Source organism: Symphalangus syndactylus, chromosome 14 (assembly GCF_028878055.3).
Source record: "Symphalangus syndactylus isolate Jambi chromosome 14, NHGRI_mSymSyn1-v2.1_pri, whole genome shotgun sequence".
Taxonomy (NCBI): Eukaryota; Metazoa; Chordata; class Mammalia; order Primates; family Hylobatidae; genus Symphalangus; species Symphalangus syndactylus.
This window is the reverse complement of record NC_072436.2, coordinates 67,127,770-67,153,494: the sequence shown is the minus strand read 5'-3', so window position 1 is coordinate 67,153,494 and position 25,725 is coordinate 67,127,770. Positions and strand designations below refer to the sequence as shown.

Genomic DNA, 25,725 nt, shown 5'->3' with positions numbered 1-25,725 from the left:
GCCTAGAGGGAATAGGCCATGCTTCTAGTCGGTTGACCCACCTGTACGTGACAGCCTGCAGCGCACGGCAGTAGCAGCTGGCCAGCCAGAGCGAGCGGTCGGTGAGGATGTTTGGACAGTGGGAGATGCGCAGGATCAGTAGGTTCCCCCCAGCTGCCTTCAGCAGGGACTCCAGCCCAGCTTCCAGGCAGCCCCTGGGGATGACCAAGAGGTCAGAGAGCTGACCACCTCCTCCTCTGGGAAACAACCTTACTTAATTCCAGGTCTGTGGCCCAGCAGCACCCCCCACCCACCCATCGCAGGCCTCACCGGGTGCTCCGGGCGTACTCCTCCTTGCTCTCCTTCTTTCCCCGCTGCCGGGGCTTCAAGTTCTGTAGCGTCAGAGAGTGGGCCTGGGTGCACCACTGAGCCAGCATTGCCAGGAACTGCGGGGGAGGGGAAGGGTATTTGGAGATGAAGCGGTCTGAACTTGGTTGGCTGGAGGTGGAGAAGGCCCCATGAGAGCATTTCAGGGAAGCCAGCTTGGCGCTACGGTGTTGTAAGAGTTGCAAGGACCAGACCTCAAGGGGCCAGATTCTACCCAGGGGGAAAGGTGGGTTCACAGCAGGGCACAGAAGGCAGGCAGGGGCAGTTACCTTGGAGCAGACACGGGCATTCTCAAGCAGCACCCTCGTCCAGACTGCAGGGTGGCGGGCCACAAAGCGCCAGTCCCGGCAGACCTCGGCAGCATGCAGCAGTGTGCGCGTGTCCAGGTAGGTGAAGATGCAGAAGAGGGCAGCTCGCATCTTCAGGATCTCCGGGCTGATGACCTCATTGGAGCGTGAGGGGCTGCCCCTCTCTGCTCGCCGACCCCGCCCACTGCCTCCCTCGGGGCGGGCTGCAGAATACCAGGGGTTCAAAAGTGAGTGTGGAGGGTCAAGGCTGGTGTGGGGATGTGTGTGGGGAGCTGGGGCAGGGTAGGAGCTGCAGAGGAATGGGCATGCTGTGGTACCAGGGCCTAGGGAAGAAGGAAAAGGGGCCTCTGCATCCCTGTCCTTTGCGGTACCCCATCTCCAGTTTTGCAAATTACAAAAAGGCATCCCTTGTGTAAACTTCCTTTTTAAGGTTATATATCATTCAAACTCACCCCCTACAAGAGGCAACACATCAGATTTGGAGAGTGAAAGAGGTTGGGGGTGGGTGGTGCTGGAGTATAAACCAGGCCTCTGGAAACAGAAGGCAGGCATGGGGCTGCCCAGAAGATGGGGTGTGGCTATACCCCTGACCCTAGCCCTCTCACCTCCCAAACCACCCACATATGTGCGGTGCCTTCTGTGAATATGGTGGGGGGCCTCTCCCCCACTGCACCAGGGGCGTCAGAGTTTGGAGGCAATACTCAACTGCTCTCCTGTAAATGTTGATAAGCCCACCATGTGACTGGATCCCCTGCCCCCCAGATGTGGCATCCTTGTGCAACAGACAATCTGAGCATATTTGTGCCACTGCAGCCCTGCCCTGTCACAAGAGTTCCTGCCCCAGGCTTGAAGGGTGCTATGTAGGAGGGGTGGGCAAGTCTGGGGAAAGGGGAGGGGGGTGCAGGAGCCCAGGAGATTCACTGCCTCAGACCTGTGAACCCCGGCCCACCCTTCCGGGACCCACCTGAGAGCCGGCAGCTGCTCAGTGGCCCAGCCATAGCAGGCCCGGGGCGGGGCGCATCCAACGGGCCCTCAGCCTCTGACTCAGTGGTTCGGGAGCCAACGTCGGAGACATCACCCTCTTCCCCCTCAGTGCTGTGTCGGCGGGGTCTGCGCTGCCAGTTCTGGATGGCCTGGCGCCGCAGGCCTGAGCTGCGAGGGGGCTGGGACCGCTCTGAGCCCCCGTTGGCAGCCTGGGCCCGTGTGCCCAAGCCCCCAGGGCCACTGTCCTCAGGGGCCCCCTCCTCTGGCCTGGGCAGCTCCAGACTGTCACTGTCATAGCAGCCTGAGCTCTGGGATGCGGCTGGCACACGGCTGGAGGCCCTGGGGCAGGGTGGACCACACAGTAAGGGGTGACAGGCACCAGGCCTGCCCAAACTCCCCATCCTGCCCCTACCATCAGCCGAGGGCAACCCACCCGCCCTGCTTTCCAAAAGCCTCCTCTGGGTGTGGAAAGGCAGACACACGTGACTCAGGGAGGGTAGGGGCAGGAGGATGACACAAGCCCCAGACAGGCCAGCGGATCTTTCCAGGGTGAGGGTGGGCTGCATGGGGTGGGCTGGGCCCGAGGCTTACCCTGTGCTGGGAGAGGAGCCATGCCGTGACACTGCATATGTGTTAGGCACGGCCGGGCCCGCGTGGTGTTCTCGCTGTGGGCCCCCAGAGCAGGAGGTAAAGGAGAGGGGCGGAGGAGGCAAGAGGATGAGCAGGAATAGCAGGGGAAACAGGGCAAAAGATGGAGAGGAGATGGGGGAGAGGAGAGAGAAAGGAAAATAGTTGGGAAAGATGGACAAATGGACAGACAGACAGCCCAGAGAGGCAGGCTCACCAGCCCCTCCCCACACCCACCCAACACCTTGGACCCCAGCTTGTGGCTCCTGGACTCTCATTTGCAGGGATGGGCAGAGATAGCCCCTGAGGGCTGGGGCCACTGAATTATATCTCACTACAGCCTCGGGGGCTGGCACTGGCACTCCTGCCCAATCAGAGGGGCTCCCCTGTTCTGGCATCTGCTCGTGGGGGAAAAGCCAAAGAAGGGTCAAATGGGGCATCATGGGGAGATGTCCAGCCATGTGAAAGGTGAGGTTGTTGGGGGCCAGGTGTGCAGATAGAGGAGGGAAGGCAGGTGGGCACTCACCATTCTGCCTGGGCCCCGGGCATTGGGGCCAGCACCACCGCCCCCACCTCCACGGCCCAGGCTGGCGCTGGGCGTGCTGCCACAGCTGCTGCTGATGACCTGCAGCTGCCGTTCGGCACGGTCAGCCCGCTCAAGGAGCTCCTCAATGAACTGCTGCAGCCGCAGCTTGGCGCTGGCCTCCCGCGCCGCCGTCTCCTTCAGGAACTGGTCGATCTGCACCACCTCCCTGGGCCCAGAGCAGTCTCTTACCCCAGAGCCTCAGCCTGCCTGCCCACCCACCCTCTGGAGGAGAGCCTGGCCAGTGCGGGGAGACACCGGCACAGCTGCCTGCGGTGTCTGCTTATGGTCACATGGGTTCCTGCAGAACAGGCCTAGCACATGGCCCCGCACGATGACACATACAGAAATGCATGCATGCACTCCAAGCCACAGACTCACACCCCACCCACCCGGCCCCAGACCCTGCTCTCCACAGAAATACTACACACCCTGCTCTCCACAGAAATAATCAGGCATACTCAGTCCCACACAACCCCAGGCACACATACATCCCCACACACGTACCCCATGTACATCCATATGCCATAACCAGACACATCTCTCTCATACAGAAACACAGACATGTTCAGTCACATGTGCATGTCCTTCAATACCCAGCATCCCAACACAACACTCCTAGGCACACACTTAGAGCCACCAGCCATGTCACATATCCCCACACAGAGCCCATTACACAGCCCCAGGCACAGCCCCACACATTCATGTTCATGTAGTCACATCATGTTCCAGCTTGGGCATGTGCTCACGTGTGAGACACGCAAAGAACCATGGAGGCACAGTACCACCGACACAGTCAAACATACTTGCAGGAACCTTCAAAAATACACACTAAGTCACATCAACCCGCAGAGGAATACACTCAAATGTGGAAGCATACTGATAGTTTGCACCAACTTGTAGGAGCTGCGTGAACACATGGCACACTTAGAATCACGTGCGTACTTCCTCCCAAATGCATTCCCGGTTGTTTGTGCATCCATTCAACATTTATTGAACACCTTCTAGGTGCCAGGCACTGTTCTAGGTATTGGGGAAATAGCAGTGAACAACTCCTGCCTTTATGGAGCTTATATCACAATGGGGACACATAAATAACATCTATATACAAATGCTCCTTGGCTTACAATGGGGATACATCCCCCTCAACCCATTGTAAGTTGAAAATATCATCAGTCAAAAATGCATTTAATGCACTTAACCTACTGAACATCAGTGCTTAGCCTGGCTTGCCTTAAATGTGCTCAGAGAACTTATATTAGCCTACAGTTGGACAAAGTCACTGAACACAAAGTCTATTTTATTAAAAAAAGTGTTGATCTCATGTAATTTATTGAATACCGTACTGAAAAAAACAGTATGGTTGTACATACTGTTTTTCATTTTCATACAGTACAGTTTCTACTGACTGCGTGATGCTTTTGTAGCATCGGAAAATCAAAAAATTGTGTCAAACCATTGTAAGTCAGGGGCCATCTGTAGTTCATAATCCCACATTTAAAGACCACAGAAATGAAGAAGATTGAGACAGATGGAAGGAAATCCCAAGAGTGTCCCGGAAGCCAAGTGAAGAAGGCATGTCAGGGATCAGCTATGTCAAATGCCACCAATGGGCCAAGTAAGACGATGGCTAGGCCTTAGCAACAGGAAGGTCGCTGGTGGCGTGGGGACCCTGGTAGAGGTGAAAACCCGATCAGCCTGGGTTCAAGAAAGAAAGTGAGGAAAGAAATTGGAGACAAGAAGTATAAACAAATACAAGGAGTTTTCTGTAAGGAGGAGAGAAAAGGGGCAGTAGCTAAGGGGAAGGGGGTTATGGCAGATGGGAGAAATGACATGTCTGTATGCTTGTAGAAATATGCAGAAACAGAAAATCTGATGATGGAAAAGGGAGAGGGGAGAGTTGAGCTGTATCTTTGGGTAGGCAAAAGAGAAGAGGATCTGGTGCCAAAATGCAGGGGTTGGCTTGTCTAGGACAGAGAACGAGAAAGGCAGACTTCACAAAGAGGCACAGGGTCACAGTGCCATGTCCTCACAGTACCAAACACACATCATCATGACACTCTTGGCCCCGCATGCATGCTTCTGGCCACAGATCCTCTATTACAAAGCCATGGCCACATACACACACACTCAGGCACGCCCACGGTGGTGGTGGTGGTGGCACAGTGACCCGCACAGGCACAACCACCCACAGGGCCCCATGGGTCTACTCACTGCTGCTTCCGGCTCAGCTCCTGTTCCTTGTGCACCAGGTCCTGCTTGAGTGAGGCCAGCAGCTCTACGCTCACGTCTACCTGGCGGGAGAGCTCAGACGCGCGCTCCTCCAGTTCCTCCTTCTCGCGCCCGAGCCTCGCACTCTCCTGCCGCGCAGTCTCCAGTTCGGCTGCCTTGCGCTCCAGCTCGGCCTGCAGCCGGCCCACCTGGCCCGCTATCTTCTGCTCCACCTCCTCGCTCAGCCGCTCCAGCCGCCGGTCCACCTCCAGCTTCTCCAGCGCGCGGATCTTGAGGCGCGCCAGGCCTTCTTCGTAGGCCACATCAGCGGGTGAGGGGGACGCGGGCGAAGCGGAGGCAGGCCCGGGGCAAGGGCCGGGGCCGGGCCCAGGCGGCGGCGTCGAGCACGCCGAGGACGCCACGGACTTGCGGGCGAACAGCTCCCCCAGCGGGATCTCGATCTCGCGCAGCGCATAGCGCGCTGCGGCGGCGGGCACGAGGCCCGGCTCGGCCAACTCCTCACAAGGCAGGCTAGCGGGCACCAGGTCGCCGGGGAAGTGGGCGAGGGGCGCGTGGTGATGGTGGTGGTGAAGCAGGTGCGGCGCCGCGGGCGACGGCCCGGCCGCCTGCTCCTTGCCTTGGAAGGACGTGCTCTCGAAGACCTCTCGCCGGGCGCCGGGCACGGCCAGCAGGGCGGCGGGCTCGGGAGCTAGCGGGAAGCCCGAGGCGGCCGCCGCGGCGGCCGCGGCGGCGGCGGCGCCGTCGCAGATGCTGTTAGTCTTGGAGAGGATGTAGAGCGTCTCGTAGGTGTGGCTGTACTCCAGGTGCGCGCGCAGCGACGACAGGCTCCGGAAGCGCTTGTGCTCCCCGCAGCGGGGGCAGCGGTACGGCAGGTCCAGCGAGGCCATGGCCCCGCCGCCCCCGCGGCACGCGGGCTCCACCGCGGCCGCCCCGCCGGTCAGCCCGGCGCGCTCATGGGGGACCGCGGGCGAGGCCCCCTGCGGGGTCAGGAAGGCTCAGGGCGCCCGCGGCCTGGGGCGAGGAGGCTGGAAGAGACGCGATGAGTCTTAGGAAGAGGGTATCGCTGCTCCCACCCCGGCTCCCAGCCCGGAGCCCGCATCCCCCAGCCATGAGGAAATCAGCATTGAGGGGCAATGGGAGACCTCCCAGAGGAGGCTGGCCTGCTCTGGCACCTGTGCGAGGGCCTGTATATGTGCAAGAGACAGCGAGAGAATGAGATAATCTGTTTTTAAAGGGGCAGGAGCGTGATCACTTTTATTTATAATGGTTCCAACCTGGAAACGACCCAAGTGCCCAGCAATGGTAGAACGGTTAAACTGTAGCATATTCATGATGGAATCTACCCAGCAATAAGAAAAGAAACTATTGGTACACAGTGACATGGATGAGTCCATCCAATATTATGTTGCATGAAAGAAGCCAGACCAAAGAGTGCATGCTGTAGAATTCCAGAGAGATGGAGTTCAAGAACAGACACAATTGATGATGAAGTCGGCATAGAGGTCCCCAGCTGGGGGCTACATGGACTGGGAAGGGGCAGGAGGCAGCTTTATGTGATGCGGAGAATGTTCTCTATCTGCTCTGAGTGGTGGTTATACAGTTGTGTACGTATTTAAATAATCATCAAGCTGTATACTTAAAATGAGTGTAAAAATCCTTGGAAAGAACATGTATGCTTATTTTCATTTTTTGCAGACTGCACCCCCACACAGGCTGGAACTATTGGTACCATGTTGCAGTGACCAAGACATCACTCTACGTAATGATATCACATGTGTCACTGTTTGTTCTGTCCCGACTTCTACACCATATCCTCCTATCCCTACTACTACAGGCCCTTAGGTCTTTTTCTCAGACCTAGAAAAGGTGAGGAAGGCTTCCAGTAAGTGTCCCTGACCCGCCTTTACCCCAAGGGCTTTATTATCCATCCTCCCCACACCCCTTTTGGCACAAGGTCCTTCCATCCCCCCACCAATTCTGGCATCCCAACCCTGCTCACCGTCAACTCCTGCTGCCCCTCCATCTCTGGCTTCCTGTCACTCTTCTCCTACCTTGTGGGGTCTCCATCCCATTCCTCACTGCCATCCTCTTCCTAATTGCCTGCAATTGGGCTTCCACTGCCCTGTGATCAAGGTCACAGACCACCTGCTGATCAGACAAGCCAGTTGTCATCAAGCGTCTTCACCTACTTGGTCCCATGGCTGATACTGTTGACCCTTCCATCTTCACAGGCTGCCATGAGCTTTCCTGTCTGGATTTTCCCCTGGGTTCTGCAACTTCCTGTTCTTGCTGCCTTCCTAAACGTCCTCATTCCCTGAGGTCTGCCTCTGGAGCCCTCCATCTCTATCCTCCCCCTAGGAAGGCAGTCGGCTTCCCTCACACAGGTTTACTCGCACCTGTAAGCTCTACTTCTCCATCCTGACCTGCCGCATAGTTGTGTTGCCTTGTGGCATTTCCACAGGATGTATGGGTGGGTGTCTGTTCCTTTTGCCAGCCCAGCATCCAGTCCTCCTCCTGGTAATAGCACCCTGCTTTGACCATAGCGAACCATCCTTCCCCACTTTCTCAGTCCACGTGGTCTTGGGGATGTGACATAGGCCTGGCAAATCAGTCGTGGGGTAAACACAGAGCACCAAAGTTGAGCCAGTGAGCCCCAGGACTCTTCTGGAATGACTGGGGAAAGCACTGTCTTTGGGATCAGGTTTCTAAGCTGATGGAGAAGGCCAGAGCTGCTGGTGCCATCCTTTCTCCTTTGGGGAGGAGACACCTGGGAATGAAGCCAACCCAAAGAAGCAAAACTTAGATGGAGAAAGACATTCCTCACAGACACTGTTTGAGAGCCTGGCCTGTTCAGTTACACAAGCCAATTAATTCTGCACCCCCCTACTTCTTTTTTTTTTTTGAGATGGAGTCTCACTCTTTCACCCGGGCTGGAGTGCAGTGGTGCAGTCTCGGCTCACTACAACCTCCCCTTCCAAAGTTCAAGCAATTCTCCTGCCTTAGCCTCCCGAGTAGCTGGGACTACAGGCATGTGCCACCATGCCCAGCTAATTGTTGTATTTTTAGTAGAGACAGGATTTCACCATGGTGGCCAGGCTAGTCTTGAACTACTGACCTCAAGTGAACCACCTGCCTCGGCCTTCGAAAGTGTTGGGATTACAGGTATGAGCCACTGCACCTAGCCCCTATTTCCCTTTTTTGCTTAAGCTAGTTACAGTTGGGTCTGTGTTACTTGCACCCAGAAAATATCCTAACCAAGAAATTAGAATCAGAGATGCAAATTTTTAATAGACCCACAAAAGAAATTAGCTGAACTAAGGAGGGGGGCATAAGCTGGCACTACTTCCCCCATTCCCCACTCACAGGTTGGTGAACAGAGCAGCAGCAAAGCAGATGATTAAACTGTCTCCCACCATCCCTGGAGCTCAGGCCATGTACCTACCATGGCTGGAACATTAGGGGATTTGTAGAAAAATGTCAGGATGTTGGGAGTGTCTTTCCAATGGCCTCAGTAAGGTCCAACAAGCAAGAGACACACTCTGGCTGAAAGGAGCCCATCTGAAAGCAGAGAGGAAGAAAATTTGGGCTTGCCCAGAGAGGCCCTTTCTGCCTGCAGCCAGTAGTAATTCAATATGGCTGAGAGTCAGATAATTAAGAGCCAGTTCTTTGCTTCAAGCTAAAGTCACCTCAAGCAAAGACAAAGAGGCTGGGAACTAAGACGGAAATAAGCCTGGGGCCTGACAGGTACTCAACTCCTCGGGCCCTGCTGAACCCTTCCTGCTGTGGCCTCCCAGCTGGACAGAAGCTTCCATCATAAACAGCCTTCCGTTGGGATGCAGCTTCAGTGAGAAGGGGCAGATGACCTTCTGCCTCCCTCCCCAAACTAGGAGTTTGCATTGCCCTGTGGCAGAGGCCCAGCTAGAGGCTGCAGAACCAAGGGCTCCTGGGATGGGCAGAACATTGGGGCCTGTTGCTAAGAGATAACCCCTCCCCTCCTTCTACACCACCACCAGGGACTTCATTCAAGAATCATAACTTTCATAGAGGTCTCTAGCTTTGGTTAATAGCTCTAGGGATAACCAAATGCAAACGGACTGAAAAGCCTCCCAGGGATTAAGGGAATTGTATTGCCAGAAAGCCCCCACAAACCAAAGGATTGCTCAGCCCCTATGGTTGCCCTGAACCTCCCCAAACCTGCACCCCTCAGCCCCTCTCACAGAGACAGCAAAATCAGAGCAGTGAGACTGGTGTACCAGGGAACCTCTTCCTCACCATTCAGTCAAGCATGTGGACCATGGTCCAGGTTTTTTCCTCACCCCCCTCTTCAACTAGGAGGGTTTTTCTTCTTTCAGCTATACAATTTTCTCTCCATCATTGTAGTTGGGCCTTAAATGGAAAGACCATGAGCTTAGTACCTAACCAAACAAACAGCCCCTTGCCATTGCCAAGATGTTGAACTGGGGATAGATGTGGTAACTGGCTGAAAACCTGGAATGTCTCCTCCCAAAAGTGGGATAACTGTGCTTTAAGTTTGGTGAGGGATAGTTGCATTACGATAAACAGGAAAATATTTTTTAAAATTACACAGTAAAGGGGGTCTGTGTCAATCTTGGACATCTAAGAAGTGAAATACAGTGGACTTTTATTGTTTTTGCTGCCCAGCTCTAGTCCCTCTTTATTGTGAATTGATCCCCAATTTTCCCTTTGAGAACCATCGCCTGCGCTTTGAATAGATTTGGGTAGGGCTCACAGCTTCCATTGGCTCCCAGGGAACACACATGACCTCAGTCTGTTCCATTAGAATCACAGTGGTCAGGTCAGTAATGGACTCATTTCTCAATCTGGGCCAATACAGTCACTTTGGGAGCTGTGCTCAGTTGGTAGGCTGTGAGCCTGGAGGCTCTTGTGGCCATTTTTGTCCTCTCTTTGAGACAAAAGAAGTAAAGGACCCCTGATGATATTTGAGCATCCACATCCAGATGTGCCTGAAGCTCTAACCCAGGACTTGACCATTGAGAAGGGTTGCAAATGTTTTTGAAGCTTTTATCATTTGGGTCGGTTGCCAGTCTCTAGTAATGAGACTCCAGACTAACACAATGGCCCACAGTGTCAAAAACAAATCCCAGACTTCTCCTCACCTACTACCCAGCACCCGTTTCCTTTGGTGTCACTGTCCTCCCAGCCACGCCACTGGCCATCTTGATTTTTCTCTCTGCTAACCATCAAGACCTACTGGTTTTTCCTTGCAAGTGCTTTCAACCCAACTGTTCTTTTCTCATGCTTTGTACTCTTCCAGGCCACAACCTAATCACATCTAGACTGCTGGCCCAGCCTTCAGTCCCACAGCTCTATTCCATCTGTAAAGGCATTGGATTCCTCTGCTCAGACTCCTTCAAGGGCACCCCCATCCACTACCAACTGCAGCCAAACTCCTCAGCTTCACGATCTGGCCCCTGTGCTCTTGCCAATTTGAAACTGGAAAGTGGCCTGGCTGTTTCACTTGCATGTCCTTGATTGTGATAGCTGGACAGTTTTTCACACATACACTGGCCATTTCTATCTTTTCAGTAACTTGCCTGTGCACTACTTCGCTCATTTTCATACTGAACATTCATATTTTCTTATCGATTTACAAAAGCTTTTAATATTATTGATCCTGTGTCATTTATATACCTCAAATATTTTTCTCAAGTGTGTTGATTGGCTTTTACTTTTGTTTATGGTCTTTATTGATATACTAGAGTTTTAAATTATGCCACAGTAAAATCGGATTTTGTTATTATGCTTAGGAAATCTCTCCCTACCCAAAGATTATAAACAGTTACATATGTTTTCTTTCGATACTTGTGATTTCCTTTTTTTAAAATTCCAGAATATTTTTTAGAATTAAGGGCTTTAAACAAATAGCCATAATACCATAAACTGACAATGACTTGGTAGTATATAAATACTTTAGGCTGTATGATTTCCTTTTGGATTTTTTTTTTTTTTTTTTTTTTTTTTTTAGAAACAGGGTCTCACTATGTTGCCCAGGCCCGTCAGAAAGTGATAGGCTCAAATGATCCACCCACCTCAACCTCCCAAAGTGCTGGGATTATAGGCCTGAACCACTGCATCTGGCCTACATTTGGATTTTTTTTCTTTTCTTTTTTTTTTATTGGAGACGGAGTCTCACTCTGTCGCCCAGGCTGGAGTGCAATGGCGTGATCTCAGCTCACTGCAATCACTGCAACCTCTGCCTCCCGGGTTCACGCCATTCTCCTGCCTCAGCCTCCCGAGTAGCTGGGACTACAGGCGCCCGCCACCACGCCCGGCTAATTTTTTGTATTTTTAGTAGAGACGGGGTTTCACCGTGTTAGCCAGGATGGTCTCGATCTCCTGACCTCGTGATCCGCCTGCCTCAGCCTCCCAAAGTGCTGGGATTACAGGCATCAGCCACCGCGCCCGGCCCTTTTTTTTTAGACAGAGTTTCACTTTGTCGCCTAGGTTGGAATACAGTGGTGTGGCGATGTTGGCTCACTGCAACCTCCACGTCCTGGGTTCAAGTGATTCTCCTGCCTCAGCCTCCCAAGTAGCTGGGATTACAAGCACCCACCACCACACATGGCTAATTTTTCTATTTTTAGTAGAGACAGCATTTCACCATGTTGGCCAGGCTGGTCTTGAACTCTTGACCTCAGATGATCTGCCCACCTTGGCCTGCCAAAGTGCTGGGATTACAAGTGTGAGCCACCACGCCTGGCCCATTTGCATTTTATAACCCAGCTAGAAATTTTTGGTGTGCATGGTGTGATAGGAATTTTTAAAAACCAACTTTCCATTATAGACATTTCCACACATGTTCAAAAATAGAGACAGTATTATGATGAACTCCTAGGTACCCATCATCTAGCTTCAAGAATTCTCAGCTCATGGCCAATTATTTTTCATTTGCACACTACTTCCCTGCTTCACACTTGCCCTGCGCCCACTATTGGATAATTTAGAGCAAATCCTAAATATCATATTATTTCATCCATAAATACCTTAGTATATATGAGACAAGCCTTAACTTTTTTTCTTTTTTTTTTCTGGACAGAGTTTCGCTCTGTCTCTCAGACTGGAGTGAAGTGGCCCAATCTTGGCTCACTGCAACCTCCACCCCCTGGGTTCAAGTGATTCTCCCGCCTCAGTCTCCTGAGTAGCTGGGATTACAGGCGTGTGCCACCACGCCCAGCTAATTTTTGTATTTTTAGTAGAGAGAGGGTTTCACCATGTTGGCCAGGCTGGTCTTGAACTCTTGACCTCAGGTGATCCTCTTGCCTCTGCCTCCCAAAGTGCTAGGATTACAGGGGTGAGCCACCACACCTGGCCAAGACTTAACTTTTTAAAAAAAAAAAAAAAAGATATGTAGGCTGGGTGTGGTGGCTCACGTCTGTAATCCCAGCCCTTCGGGAGGCTGAGGTGGGTGGATCACCTGAGGTCAGGAGTTTGAGACCAGCCTGGCCAACAGGGTGAAACCCCGTCTCTACTAAAAATACAAAAATTAGACAGGCATGGTGGCAGGTGGCTGTAATCCCAGCTACTCAGGAGGCTGAGGCAGCATAATCACTTAAACCCAAGAGGTGGAGGTTGCAATGAGCCATTCCGCCATTGCACTCCAGCCTGGGCAACAAGAGCAAAACTCCGTCTCAAAAAAAGAAAAAAAAAATGGTGTGTAGTAATTGTTTCAACATCACCATCCTTTAGGTATATTAAAACCCAAAATGTAGCCTTGAGAAGTAAATCCAAAAGATGGTTCTTTGAAAAGACCAGCAAAATAAATAGCTCTCTGGCAAATCTATTCAGAGAGAGAGAGAGAGAGAGGGAGAGAGGGAGGGAGGGAGGGAGGGAGGGAGAGAGGGAGGGAGGGAGAGAGAATGCATTTATATATATAACACATGGGGGAAAAAAAAGATAACAGCTGGCACAGAGATTTTCTTAAATTACTACCAGGTACAACTCTTGGCCCAAATTTTTGAAAATCTGGGTGAACTGAATGCTTTTCTAGGAAAATATAAATTATCAAAATTGACTCAAGAATAGAAAACTTGAATAGACTAATAACTACAGACAAAACTGAAGAAGATGGCAAAGTGACCAGAGATATTCTAGAGTTCACACACATACGGAACTATTCAAGAACAAGGATATTCTATAATGTATGGTGAGCCTGGTGTCGGGTTATCTGTGTGTATCTGTTCATCTTAACTAAGTGCTGGTCCTTCCTGTGGGGGGCATCTTTCAGGGCCCCAGAAGTAGCCAGCTTTCTCCCCACCCTGCCCTCTCTCACCATACACTTTTGAAGTGCCCCTTTTTGCCTCACAGCATCCTGCTAGCCAGGCTGCCAGAGAGCAGGGGAAGGGGAAAGTCTGGGGGTATCAGCCTGTGGATGGATGTGTAAGGTGGAGGAGGAGAGGGACTTCTGGGGTCCAGGTGCCTCTTCACCCCAGGCCAGCCCTCCTCACAGTTGCCCTCCATCTGCTGGAGCTGAGGAATGACTACAAATCTTAGGAAAATTTTTGTCTAGATTTATGCATCTCCTAAGCGTGAGCCTGAAGCTTTGCTTGAATGCAGGCAAGAGGGCAATAAAGGCAGGGGGAGGTAGGACAGCAGGAAGAAGGAAAACAGAAGTGTTGTTCAAATTTCATCACAGGTCTGTACTATGAGCACCATGACAGAACAGCTGAAGATTTTCCTTTGCATTCTTGTCTTCCCAAATCAGCAACCTCTGCAGCCCTAAGACTTGCCTCCTTTTTTGGCCTGGCCCTGCCTCCAGACCTGTGATGCTCCTCGTATCTGAAATGCCTATCTCAAGCCTACTTTCTTTCAAGTCCCCATCAAGGTTTTCTTTGGATAGAAGGATTCTACAGGCTGAACTAATCAGAGGTACTTTTTTTTTTAAGGCTTATAGACATGTGAGTCTTGTCTCTTCAAACAAGACCAACCATCTTAAGATGTGTGTCTTCTGTAGCTCCTGTTTCCTGTCACATTCTCACACATTGACTTTGCCAGCAACACAGATCATCTTGCATTTCTATGGCTTCCACCATCATGTGGTCACTGATAGTCCCTGCAGTGGGCATTATGATTTTCATCTGCTCAGCAAGTCTTCTTCACCTTCTGGTAATAGCAACATCTCATCCTTTCTTTAGTGAGCTGCCCTTCTGTACTTTATGTGGTTGTGGCCAGGTTGTCAATCCTAGTAGGTGGGCACATGACCCAGGCCTGGCCAATCACAGTATTTCTATCATCTTGGCCACAGTGATTGACCCAGGGTTGAGCACATTCCTCAAGCTGAGCCAACAGAGTCCTCTATTGGGAGTTTATATGAACAATAAAGTAGTCCTCTTGTCCCTCTGGGATCCCATGCGAGGATGGTGAAGCTGTCTATGGCCTTGTGCAACCTCCACCCATCACATGGAGAAAGCCCATGAACGGTGGGGAACAAGGTGGCAATACTCAGAGGAAAGCTGAGCCAAGAGCTATAGAGTCCTCACCACATCTGTGAGGACCTGGGTGTCTAAGACTCATTCATTTCCCTTCTTTCCAGTTATATGAATTGGCAAATTTGATTAAAGTAGTTCAGGTTGAATTTCTGTCCCTTGCAATCAAGTGTCCTAACTAATAGTCTCCCAAATCTGCATTTCTAGCCTAGATGTCTCTCCTAAGCTCTATTCAAACACGAATTTATTCTATGTCTATTTACTGAGTACCTACCCTGTGCCATGAGCTATACCAGGTGCTGTGCTAGGTTTGTTGAGGACAAAGACAAACAAGATCCAGTCCTGGCCTGCAAACAGTTTGTTGTCTCCCAGGGCTGACTGAGGTGTTAGAGGATACAATTATGAAATAAACGTTATGCAAGAGGCAGGCACGGGATTCTACACTTAACCTAACTTGAGGAATTGGGGGACTGGGGAGCCCCCAGAGGTGGTAGCATCTAAGCTGACTCTTGAAGAGCAAAATACAATTGCCAGGTGAGGAAGAGCAATTATGAGGTTGGGGTAGGAGAAGAAAGACATTCGGAGCACATGAAACAGCATGTATAAGGGCAAGGAAGTGAGAAAGAGTATTCCTCCTTCAGGGAACTAAAATGTAAGCTCCTTGAAGATAGAGACATTGTGTATCTCAATCACTGCTATTTCTCCAACACTTCTAACAGTGCCTGGCATGGGGCAGGTGCTCATGGGGTAGTGTTTGTGGAATGAATGAATGGCAAGGGCTTGATCAGATTTACAGTTTAGAGAACAAAATACAGAGAGCTAAGGTCAGGAAGAAGGTTGTTGGAACACTGGAAGTGGAAACTATTAACCAAGGTAGCAGGAGTGCAAATGGGGAGAAGGATGGATATGGGAGCAATTAAGGAAGGAGAGTCAAGAAGGCCTGGTGACAGAATGACTGTGGCAGGTAAGAAAGGGAGGACTCAAGGATGAGGCTCGGGTTTGGGTTTTAAGCAACTGGGGAGATGAGGATGTGACTCAGTAAGGAGGAAAAATGGAGGAAGGCAAGTTTTGAAGGGAGATAATTTTGGCTGTGGATTCCATGAGTTTGAGGTTCCAGTGGGCCATGGAAGTAGAGATATTCAGTACATGGATTGCAACACGGAGCCAAAAATACAGTTTTGGCAGCTTAAGGGTAAAAAGGAAAGTATTTAATCAATGAGCAAGTCCAAGGGAGAGGGTGCAGAGAGAGGGGAGCTGGGAGAAAAGATGGACCCTTAGAGAGGCAGAAGAACCAAGAGGTTCCTAAGAACCAGCAGCAGAAATGGGAGTTGTGGCAAGGAATCTCAGGGAGGAGAGGATGTCCAGGAGAGGAGTGAGCAACAGTAGAAATAATGTTTAAAACTCAAGTAAGAGCAGAAGAGGGAAGGGCCCACTGGGGACTTTCAAGACTGCTGCTTTGATGGGCCTGGCTGATGTGGGCTGAGGAGTGAGTGAGGTAAGGATGTGAGGAGACAGTGAGTGAATACAGGAAGCTCAACTGTGAAGAGCAGGAGGCAGCATGGGAGAATCCAGAAGTAGTTTCTAAGATGGGAGTGACCTGAACATATTTAAATGCTTCTTAAGGCTAACCTAATTCTACTCTATATCTTCACTTCCGCAGGCCCGAGGCACGAATAATTCAATGCCTTAGACCTGAAATGTATAGCAATTCTTTTTTAAAAAATGCTTCTTAGAAGGAGCCAGTAGACAGGGAGAGGATGAAAAGGGTGCTGTTTCAATGTTGGCAGCTCAAAGCTTAATGTGACTAATACTGAACTCACAATACCCAAATACCTGCCTTCAAACATTCTTTCTCATGGCTCCCATCTCAACCAATGCCCTTGTTATCTATTCAGCACCCTGGATAGCAACTCCCCCCCCCCGCCCCCCCACACTCAAGCCATCTCAGAATTCTCAGTCCCCCTCAGATCTCATCAATCACTGATTTTTGTCCACACTAACTTCTAAATATTTGATTCTGTCTACTTTTCCTAAAGCCACTTCCCCAGTTCAGACCTATATTCCCTTCTATCTGGACCACTGATATTGTCTAACTGGAGTCTATAAATCTCCCAGCTTTGAATTCTCACAGCTTCCAAAGTTTTCTGCATATATTGATCCAGTCATGTCACTTTTATTCTAAAAACATTTCAGAAGGCTGGCCATCTTCTGAGAGGTGACATCCACCCAGCCTTGCCCACCCTCAAGACTGGCTGGAATCTAACCATCCCTGAGCTCCGCCCGCTCTAGCTTTTGCCTCTGCTTCTCTCCCATGTGTGTTCTTAGGGTGCCCTACAAGATTTTGCTCCATGGGGAAATGCCATGTGCTGTCGCATCCCCAAGTCTAGGCTCATGCTGGTCCCTCTTCCTGGGACTCCTGGGCCTGAATTCTGCAGGCCCAGCTCAAATGCTACCTTTTCCACCAAGCCTTCCTTGACCTCTCCCTCTACAGCTCAAATCACATCACTGCATGAATCACTCCTTACTGCACCTCTTCAAAGATGTGGTAGCAGGCATCACATACTGATAATCATGGACATGTTTGCACATCAAATACCTCCTAACACATACACTGGAAGCAGAGACAATACAACTGATTCATCCTAACACACAGTAGATATCAGTATGTTGTTAGAAGAATCATACTGAATAATGGAGAAATTGATTGATTTCATGTAACCAAAGCAATTTCCACCACTTGTCGTCATGGAACTGGATGAACTGGTTACAATTAAGTAAATCCAAGAATCACCTTGAATAACAGGTGGCTTCCTGGTTCTGCTGGTCACCTACTGGGAGGTAAGAGCTTGCTGTGTCTTCTCAATGCTGCAGCTTGGCTCTAGCTGAGCCCTAACGCTTAGGGCTTGTCTGCTTCATTCCATTTTATCCACCCAGCAAATGATGTCCAGCACAAGGCCCATGTTAGGCACTAGGTACACATAAATGAATGAGATTTGTGCCATTAGGGTGCCTGCAGTTTAACAATCAAAACAGCGAATACTTATCTACTAATGATTCTGGTCAGACATCATGCTATTCACTTGGTCCTCACAACAATGCTGCCAAGTAGGTGGTACTGCTTCCATACTAGGATGAGGAAACTGAGGCTCAGAGTGTCCAAATCACTTGCCCAAGGAAAGCCTGTAATGCACTGTTGCTTTGGTGGTTCCCAATGAGACATGCCTCCCAGTATTCCTGTCCTTATGTGCTCTCCTCCCACACTGACTCAGGGATTGGCCACGTGACTTCCTTTGGCCAATTGGACATTTGCAAGCCTGATGCAGGCAGAGGCTTGATCAGCAGTAACTTAGGACTTGTCCTCTTGGAATACTCCCTCTTGGGATCCAGCTGCCACATAAGAAACTTGGGCTAGACTAGCAAATGATTAGATGCCATGTGTATTAAGACCCTGAAGAATGAGAGGCTATTTTGATGTCCCTCTCCTGTTAGTCTCTCAACATAATGCAGCTGTGCGAGAGTCCACGTGAGACCAGCAGGGCCCACAGCCACAGGCACAGTCACAGCTGACCCACAGACCATGAAGGAATAATAAATCACTGTTGTTTTAAATCCAGAAATTCTGGGGTGGTCTGTTACAACCTAATGAATAACTAAAACCATGATAAACTAGGATTTGAACCCAGTACTACCTGATTACTGAAGCTCATGCCCTTGGTCTCCACATTGTGTTCCTTCTGATTGAGAGTGGAACATCATACTAACACTGTAATATACACTGGGTGGCCCATGGTAGCATGCAATAATTTTTTTTTTTTTTTTTGAGATGTAGTTTCGCTCTTGTTTTCCAGGCTGGAGTGCAGTGGCATGAGCTTGGCTCACCCCAACCTCTGCCTCCCAAGTTCAAGCGATTCTGCCTCAGTCTCCTGAGTAGCTGGGATTACAGGCATGCACCACCATACTGGCTAGTTTTTGTATTTTTAGTAGAGATGGGGTTTCTCCATGTTGGTCAGGCTGGTCTCGAACTCCTGACCTCAGGTGATCCATCCTCGTCAGCATCCCAAAGTGCTGGGATTACAGGTGTGAGCCACCGTGCCTGGCCTAATATTTGTTAAATGAATGGATAAAGGGTGTGATAGGCCACTAGAGAGATAAAGAGATCTAGGGAATTCAAAGGCAGGATGGTAATTACTTTTCAACAACCATCACCCCCTTCCCATTACAAATATTCCAAAACAAGGCTGGCCACAGTGGCTATATAATCCCAGCACTTCAGGAGGCTAAGGCAGGAAGACTTGAGCCCAGGAGTTTGAGACCAGACTGGGCAACATAGGGAGACCCTGTCTCTACCAAAAGAAAAAAAAATTAGGCAGATGTGGTGGCATATGCCTGTGGTCCCAGCTACTTGGGAGACTGAGGTGGGAGGATCACTTGGGCCCGGGAGGTCAAGGCTGCAGTGAGCCATGATCACTCCACTGCACTCCAGCCTTCGTAACAGAGCAAGAGCCTGTCTAAAAGAAACAAATATTCCAAAACAAAAACAAAAATGAAGCCATTTAGGCATTCCTAAATCTAGAAACAACTGTGTGGATATCACCAAACTCCCTCTCTGTGTCTGTCTCTTTCTCTGTTAAATTCAGATCAGGCAAAATTGAGAAGGTAATAGAGTTTGTTTTCTGGTGGCCCTGCCTCCTTGTCCCCAACTCCCCATCACATTCATGGCATCTTCTCTCTTCGTCCCACTTGGCCTTCAGGGCCCAACAGTTCTTTCCCTCTCTTTCCATATAAAATCCACATGCAGAAAAGGGGCTGAGAAGGTGGAAATTACAGAAATGGGGAAGGAAGGTTTGGATGTTAACAGATGGATTTACAAACCAAAGAAATGAAGCTCTAAGCTCGGTACTTTTAGGAGGCATCTGCCAGCAGGTGGAGGTATCCTAAGGATGGGGGAAGCAGCCGGAGTTGTCCCCATTATACCCCTATTAGGCCCCTGTGGGTGGGGAGTAAAGGAATGTCCACTGCCTCTATAAATCCCTCTGAATCCCCCAAGAAGGCTGGGGCTCTGGCTCTCCACACCTGTGGCTGTGGCCCCAACATGTATACCTCCCAGAGTAGTCACGCCAGCCTGGTGAAGACCCTCAGGGGTCAGTCAATGCATCCAGTCCTCTGCCTTCTAGCAGCCCTGGCACTGCTTTTTCTCTTCTGAGCCCTCCCTTACTCTCCTGCTCCTGCAAACAGGCACACACCTCCCAAGGTCACACACAGGCTCCAGAACCTGGATCCCACACCCAGAAAACCATCTGGGCCCCTCGCCGCAGAGAGACCTAAGGAGAGAGCAGGCCCACACAGTACTCGCTGGCCGACTGTGGGCAGTGCACACAGGCCCCGTGTCACACACACACACGCAAAGCAATGCGGAGGGGCGCACACATTCAGAGACACTGTGAGCACTGTCACCAGTACAGGCACTGGATGCGAAGAGACAGACACATGCGTGCACACACATGCACACCTCCAGACTATCACACGTGCACACCGGCACGCACAGACACCCGCACAGGTGCCCAGCCAGGCCTCAACACCAGGCCCCTCCCCCAGCCCCTCAGAAGCCGGTAGGGAGGGTTGGGGTTTCAGGGCGCTTCCCCTCCCCCCTCCCCCTGGCCCCTGTTCTCCAAGGTCCAGAGTCCCAGTGGGGTTCTGGAGCCCGCCCCCGCCCCAAAACCTGGCTCAGGGAGCGACAGGCGAGAGGGGGGAGGGGAAGCCTGGTCTCGAAACGTTCTGATTTTAATTTCTTAAATTAACCCCTTCCCTGCCTCTGGTCTGGCCTGCCCAGAATCCCTCCCGGTTGGGCGGCCTCGCGGGCCTCCGGAGGGCTGTGAGGGAGAAGGAAGGGGAAGAAGGGACAGTGGCTGGGGTCCTCTCTCCTTCCCTCTCCGGGAGCAGTCCCGCAGCGTGCCCGCGACTCGCCCTTACCTCCTCCACCCCGCGGCGAGGCCAGGCCCAGCGGCCCAGGGCTGGGGACGCAGAAGAGCCCCCGCGTGCCCGGTCCAGACGCAGGGCCGCCTCGGGGCCTCGGATCTCGTTCCCCTCCGCAGCCTCGGGTGGCCGCCGCGGCTAGCGCCCCCGCCTCCCTCTCGGGGCGGGGGCGGCCGAGCCTCCCAGCCAGTCGCAGCGGGAGGGGCGCACGAACCCGGCGGGAGGAAGGATGGAGGAGGAGGAGGAGGAGGAGGAGGAGGGGGAGGAGGGGGAGGAGGGGGCGCGCGGCCCGAGGAAAGCAAGGGAAGGGGGAGGGAGGCAGCACGGAGGTGGGGCGGAGCCGGCCCCTCCTCCGGGGCGGGCTCTCCAGCGAGCTGGGGAGCGGCAGATGCGCCCAGAAGCGGCTGCGCCGGGACCCCACGTTTTCCGCTCAAGGTGGTTTCGATGGGGGAGGGGTCTTAGGCACCGCCCTGTGGGTGCAGGGATGGCTCGCGCCGGGCTCCTCCCGGGTCCCAGTCTTCCCGGCTCCTGGCACCGCCCAGTGCATTCCCCGCCCTGGGCACCTCCAGCTGTGGCTTCTGTTGCCCACCTTGAATCAGAGCCTCTCCGCCCTAACCCTAGCACTCTGGCTTGGGCCTGCTTCCACGCGGGGGCAAATCCGGGGGTGGGCGGTTCTGTGAATCCGGAAGGGGGCGGGTGCAGGCGCTACTCCTGAGACATGAGCCACGGTCCCTAAGCGGCCTCAGGGGCAGCGCGCCTGGGTCGTGCACTCGGCGACCTCGGGTCAGACGCTTGGTCTCCGGGGAGACCGCCTGGGATGATCCCCTCTGGGCATTCCTAGGGAACTGGCGGAGCTGCTGCCGGACCCCATCTGGCGACCCAATTCTGCTCTTAAAGAGCCGCCTAAGAACACGTGTACCCATCACAAATCCCATCCCGGACCTAGAGGAGGAGGAAAAGGCCTCCAGGTCCCTGGTTCCCTCCTATCCACTCCCACCACTTGGCTAAGATAGCAGCCAGGCTTCTTGGGAGTGGAGCTCCTAGAGGGCCCCGCCTTTGGCCTAAGGCCTACCATGCTGGTGAGGCAGAAACAGTCTGGCTGTCGTGCGCTTGGAGGAAGTCCACAGGGCTGCAGTGGGGCTGAGAAACCACACAGGGTTTGGAGGCTACCAAGGCCAGAGCAGAGCTGAGGCTTGGATGAGAAAAGGGGGAAGTGTTATTTCAGCCTGAGGGTGGTGCTTGGGAAGGGCTGTGCACATGTGCCTTGAGGGGCAGTCTGGTTGCAGGAGGGCAGAAACCCAACTTAGTCCCAGGATTCTAGTAACTCTGGGGCTCATGGGAACTCTCTTTGATCCCCATCCCATTCCTGTGAAGGCAGAAGCATTGCGACATTCAGTATCAGGAAGGATAATCTGTAAACTTGTCAGTGGCTTTGGGGGAATGGCAAATTTAATAAGGACAGAGGCTGCACAGTGGCCAATCAGGTCGAATTCCCCCTCTCTCGATCTTCTCTTCCTCTCTGTAGCTCCTGAATTTCTTTCCTCCTCGAGGAAGTCTTCTGAGATTGGACAAATGAGAAATCACTTTTCCTAATACCCAAACGATAACAGCTCCTATTAACCAGGCACCAAGCATCATGCTAATAATTTTTATGCATATCATTTACTCTTCCTAATATTATTATTATCCCCACTTTGCAGATGAAGACACTAAAGTTCAGAGCTCAACAAATGGCATAGTCAAGACTTGAACTCAGGTCATCAAACTCCAAAGTCTATGCTCAACCACAATGCCCTCTTGCCTTCTCTGCTATAATAAAGTCCACTGGACCTTCACGTGTCAAAATGCAGATTCCCCAAATCCATCTGCTCTTGCAGATGGCCAAAAATGTCCGTATATTGTCTTGGTTTCACCCTTGTTGTTGTGATGTTTCTCCTCACTCTGTGCATCCTGTGAATGTGTCAAAACAATTTGGGACATGCATGGCTATGTATGTGTGTGCTTTTGTACATGTGTGCATGAGTATGTGTGGATATGTGTGTGTATGCAGGTGTACACTTGTGCATATGCAAGTGTACATAGGCGCATGTGTGTATCTGTGGGCACATGCATGTGTGCATGTGTGTGGGTAAGAGTTCACGCGTGTGTATTTGCACGTGTGCACATGTGTGCACATGTCTGTGAATGTATGCATGTGTATTTGTGCGCATGTGTGCCCATGCTACATTTCACAGACAACAGTTCCTGCTTGGTTGTTATGGGAACCACAGTTCTAAAAATGTTAAACTGAATCCCACTCCATGTGAACCAGAGAAACCAAAAGAGAGAGAGAGCTCAGTGACGGAGACACCTCTGGGGTCCCAGAGCTGAGGCAGAGAATTGTGGGCTCAGCAAGAGCTGGAAAGACCCAGACTAGCCAGAGGTGTAGACCCACTCATGAGACCTATGGTGCCTATCAGGGCCCCTCGCTGCAGACTCGGTCCTCAGTCCTGCTTTTTCCCATCTTTCCCTCCTGATCCTTTCTCCTCCCTCTCTCTTTGCCAGCTTCATGCTCTCCAACTACCTTCCTTCCCTCCTCCTTCCCCTTTCTGTTTCCCTTCTTCTCCTTTTGGGTTTTTTTTGTTGTTGTTCAACTAATTGACACAATAATTAAGCACTTTCATGTTAGACTTGGTGATATGGGGACCACACATGTGGATCAAACGACGTTTCTGCCCTTGAAGGTGCTCAAGGGTGGGAGCATTTGGATAACTAGTGGGGGAAGGGAGGTGGCAGAGCAAAGCCCAAAGGGAGAGATGACAGAGGAGGTTGGAAGGTGAATTTGGATCAGATATAGAGGGCTTTGACAGCAAGGGTGAAAAATAGGTATTTTTTTTATAGGAGGGTGGAAACCTTGGTCAGTTTGGGATAAAGCCCTTGTTTGTTGTGAATGGTGTATTAGGAAATTTTCATCATTAATGCTGGGTAATGTGGAATGAAAGAGGCATAATGGAGGCAGAGGGACCACAGGAAGCAGTTTGGCATACTGTAGCCTTGTCTTAAACAGGGTACAGGAGTTGGGGTGAAGAGGGAGAAAATAGCAAACATTCTGGGTTGCTTTCTCAAACTCCCCCCCATATCCCACCTCATCAAGATTTGTATTACTTTTTCCCACCTTTCCGGTGTGAGAATCAGGACTTGAGTGAGCCTCTGTTACTGATGTGTGTGTCGAATTTCTCAGGTGCCCCAGAAAGTAAAATAGTTGGGAATCACTGGCCCAGCATGTAGTAGCACTCAGTATCTGTGGAGTGAGTGGATATTTAGATATGCACTGGTCTTGGAACTGGAAGGCCCAGGTTCAAGGCCCATTTCATTCTCTTATTATCTGTGTGCTCTTCAGAAAATCCCCAACATCTTGGGCTTCAGTTTTCTCTTCTATAGAGTGTGGGTTTGGACAGGATGTTCTTTTTAAAAAAATACTTAAAAAAAATAGAGACAGGGTTTTGCCATGTTGCCCAGGCTGGTCTTGAGCTCCTGGACTTAAGCCACCCACCCGCCTTGGCCTTCCAAAGTACTGGGATTACAGGCATAAGCCACCATTCCTGGCCTGGACAGGAAGTTCTTACAAACTCCTTCCAACTGCAACACTATTATGTGATTCTATGAAATTGACATAGCCAAGGTATGTGTGTATATGGAGGCAGTGGCATGGACTAAGGTGCTGGCAATAGGCACAGAGAGGATGAATGTGGGAAATATTTTAACAGAAGAATTAATATCATCTGGCTTCAGTTTTCAACAACATTGTTGACTAGATAGCCCAAAGACTCTCTTGCTACAAAATATGTGGACTGCTTCATAAAATGTAACAGACATCTCCTGAAATGCTTAGCTGAGCTTGCAAGAGAGGGAAAAAAATCTACATGGACCAAAATAGGGGGACTGAGACCAAGAAATATAAGCATGAGATGTGCTGTGACTAACCCCAGAAGGTATGGGAGGGGAGGCATATTGCTTGTTTGTCCCGACCTGGGTCCTGGTTAGAGAAGCGGGAACTGTCTCTGAGAATTTATAACTACTTGAGTTGGACTTTGAACTCAAAACATCTGCATGTTACAAGAACCTCAAGCCAAGAAATTAACAAAAGATTGGTATCCATCAGGTGATACTCTTGGAGTGCCTGGTAGAAGCAAACAGGAAACTGCTCAGGAGAAACATACCATCACCCAAGGCCACAGAGTATTGCTGCCCAAGTAAATCCCCACTGAAGTTGAGCTCACAAGCTAAAGATTATAATGCGTAACCTGGAACAATGTACCATGAATGAGAGTAGAGAAGACCCTGAAGAATTACAATAAGATTCAACAAGTCTAAGTGACAGCCTGGATGTGTGGGGTGGGAAGAAGCAAAAGTGAATCCCACAGAGCTGTAGTTACTTAGATGAATCCAGGGAATCAAATAATGTTGCTATTACCAGCAATATGGAAGGGTGATTTGATTTTAGAAGACTGTATTTGGAATGGTGGTGGGACATCCATATGGGGATATTCATTAGAACCATGGGGCTGTCTGACTTAGAAGCCATCTACGTAGGAATAATAGCTGAAGGCCTGGCAATGAATGCACTCTGTAAGGAAAGTGTTGAAATAGGAAAGAAGAGAGCTAAGAACTGGTCCAGGAAAACACTGTTTTGAGGACCAGTTGAAAAAGAGGAGCAAATAAGGAAAATGAGCTCTTTGGTCTCCAATTCTGGTTGGGTCCTGGGTTTGGATTGATTTTCAGATTGTTTGGTTTTAATTCTTTCCATCTCTAGCCTAACATTCTCATCCCTCACAATCCCTAGGGGAAGCTCCAATAAATGGGAGCAGTGTCCCTTGGGACATAGCAGGAACTTCTCAGCTAGGAGTTATAAAGCCAGACTGGCCTCTGGTACCAGGACTACTACTAAGTCACTTCTTTGGGGTTCAGTTTTCTCATCAGTGATGTTAGGCCTAGGTGGGTGTGAGGATAAGAATAATAGAGCTGATAGCACTTGCTGGAATGCTGCTGGAGAGGGCAAGATAGGGGTGATCAGAGGCCAGCCACCCACTGTCTGCATTTCCTCCTTTGTTCAGCTTGTGTGGTTTGGGACCAGTTGCTTGAAATATGGGCCATTATGCTTTTCTTGCCCTACTCTTCATGAAAAGTGAAGTCAGGTGGCCCATGCCTA

The 25,725-nt window shown here is 50.9% G+C and overlaps 1 protein-coding gene across 3 annotated transcripts in view; it reads right to left on the bottom strand.

The window, feature by feature from the left end:
• The window catches only part of FBXO41 (F-box protein 41), a 30,102-nt gene extending 8,918 nt beyond the window's left edge, over positions 1–21,184 (bottom strand). Inside the window, exons 1-10 of one of the 3 annotated variants that reach the window (XM_055240389.2) lie at positions 20,535–21,184; positions 9,373–9,486; positions 8,543–8,658; positions 5,083–6,125; positions 2,812–3,037; positions 2,250–2,323; positions 1,639–1,997; positions 636–877; positions 310–425; positions 42–194 (exon numbers count right to left, since the gene is read on the bottom strand). In XM_055240389.2, coding sequence (XP_055096364.1) covers positions 42–194; positions 310–425; positions 636–877; positions 1,639–1,997; positions 2,250–2,323; positions 2,812–3,037; positions 5,083–5,987 — 2,075 coding nt within the window. In that variant the 5' untranslated portion in view covers positions 5,988–6,125; positions 8,543–8,658; positions 9,373–9,486; positions 20,535–21,184. Of the gene's footprint in view, positions 1–41; positions 195–309; positions 426–635; positions 878–1,638; positions 1,998–2,249; positions 2,324–2,811; positions 3,038–5,082; positions 6,126–7,496; positions 7,868–8,542; positions 8,659–9,372; positions 9,487–20,534 lie in introns of those variants that run through there. The other 2 variants (XM_055240385.2, XM_063616828.1) reach the window with 2 other exon arrangements.
• Positions 21,185–25,725: the final 4,541 nt, after the last annotated feature.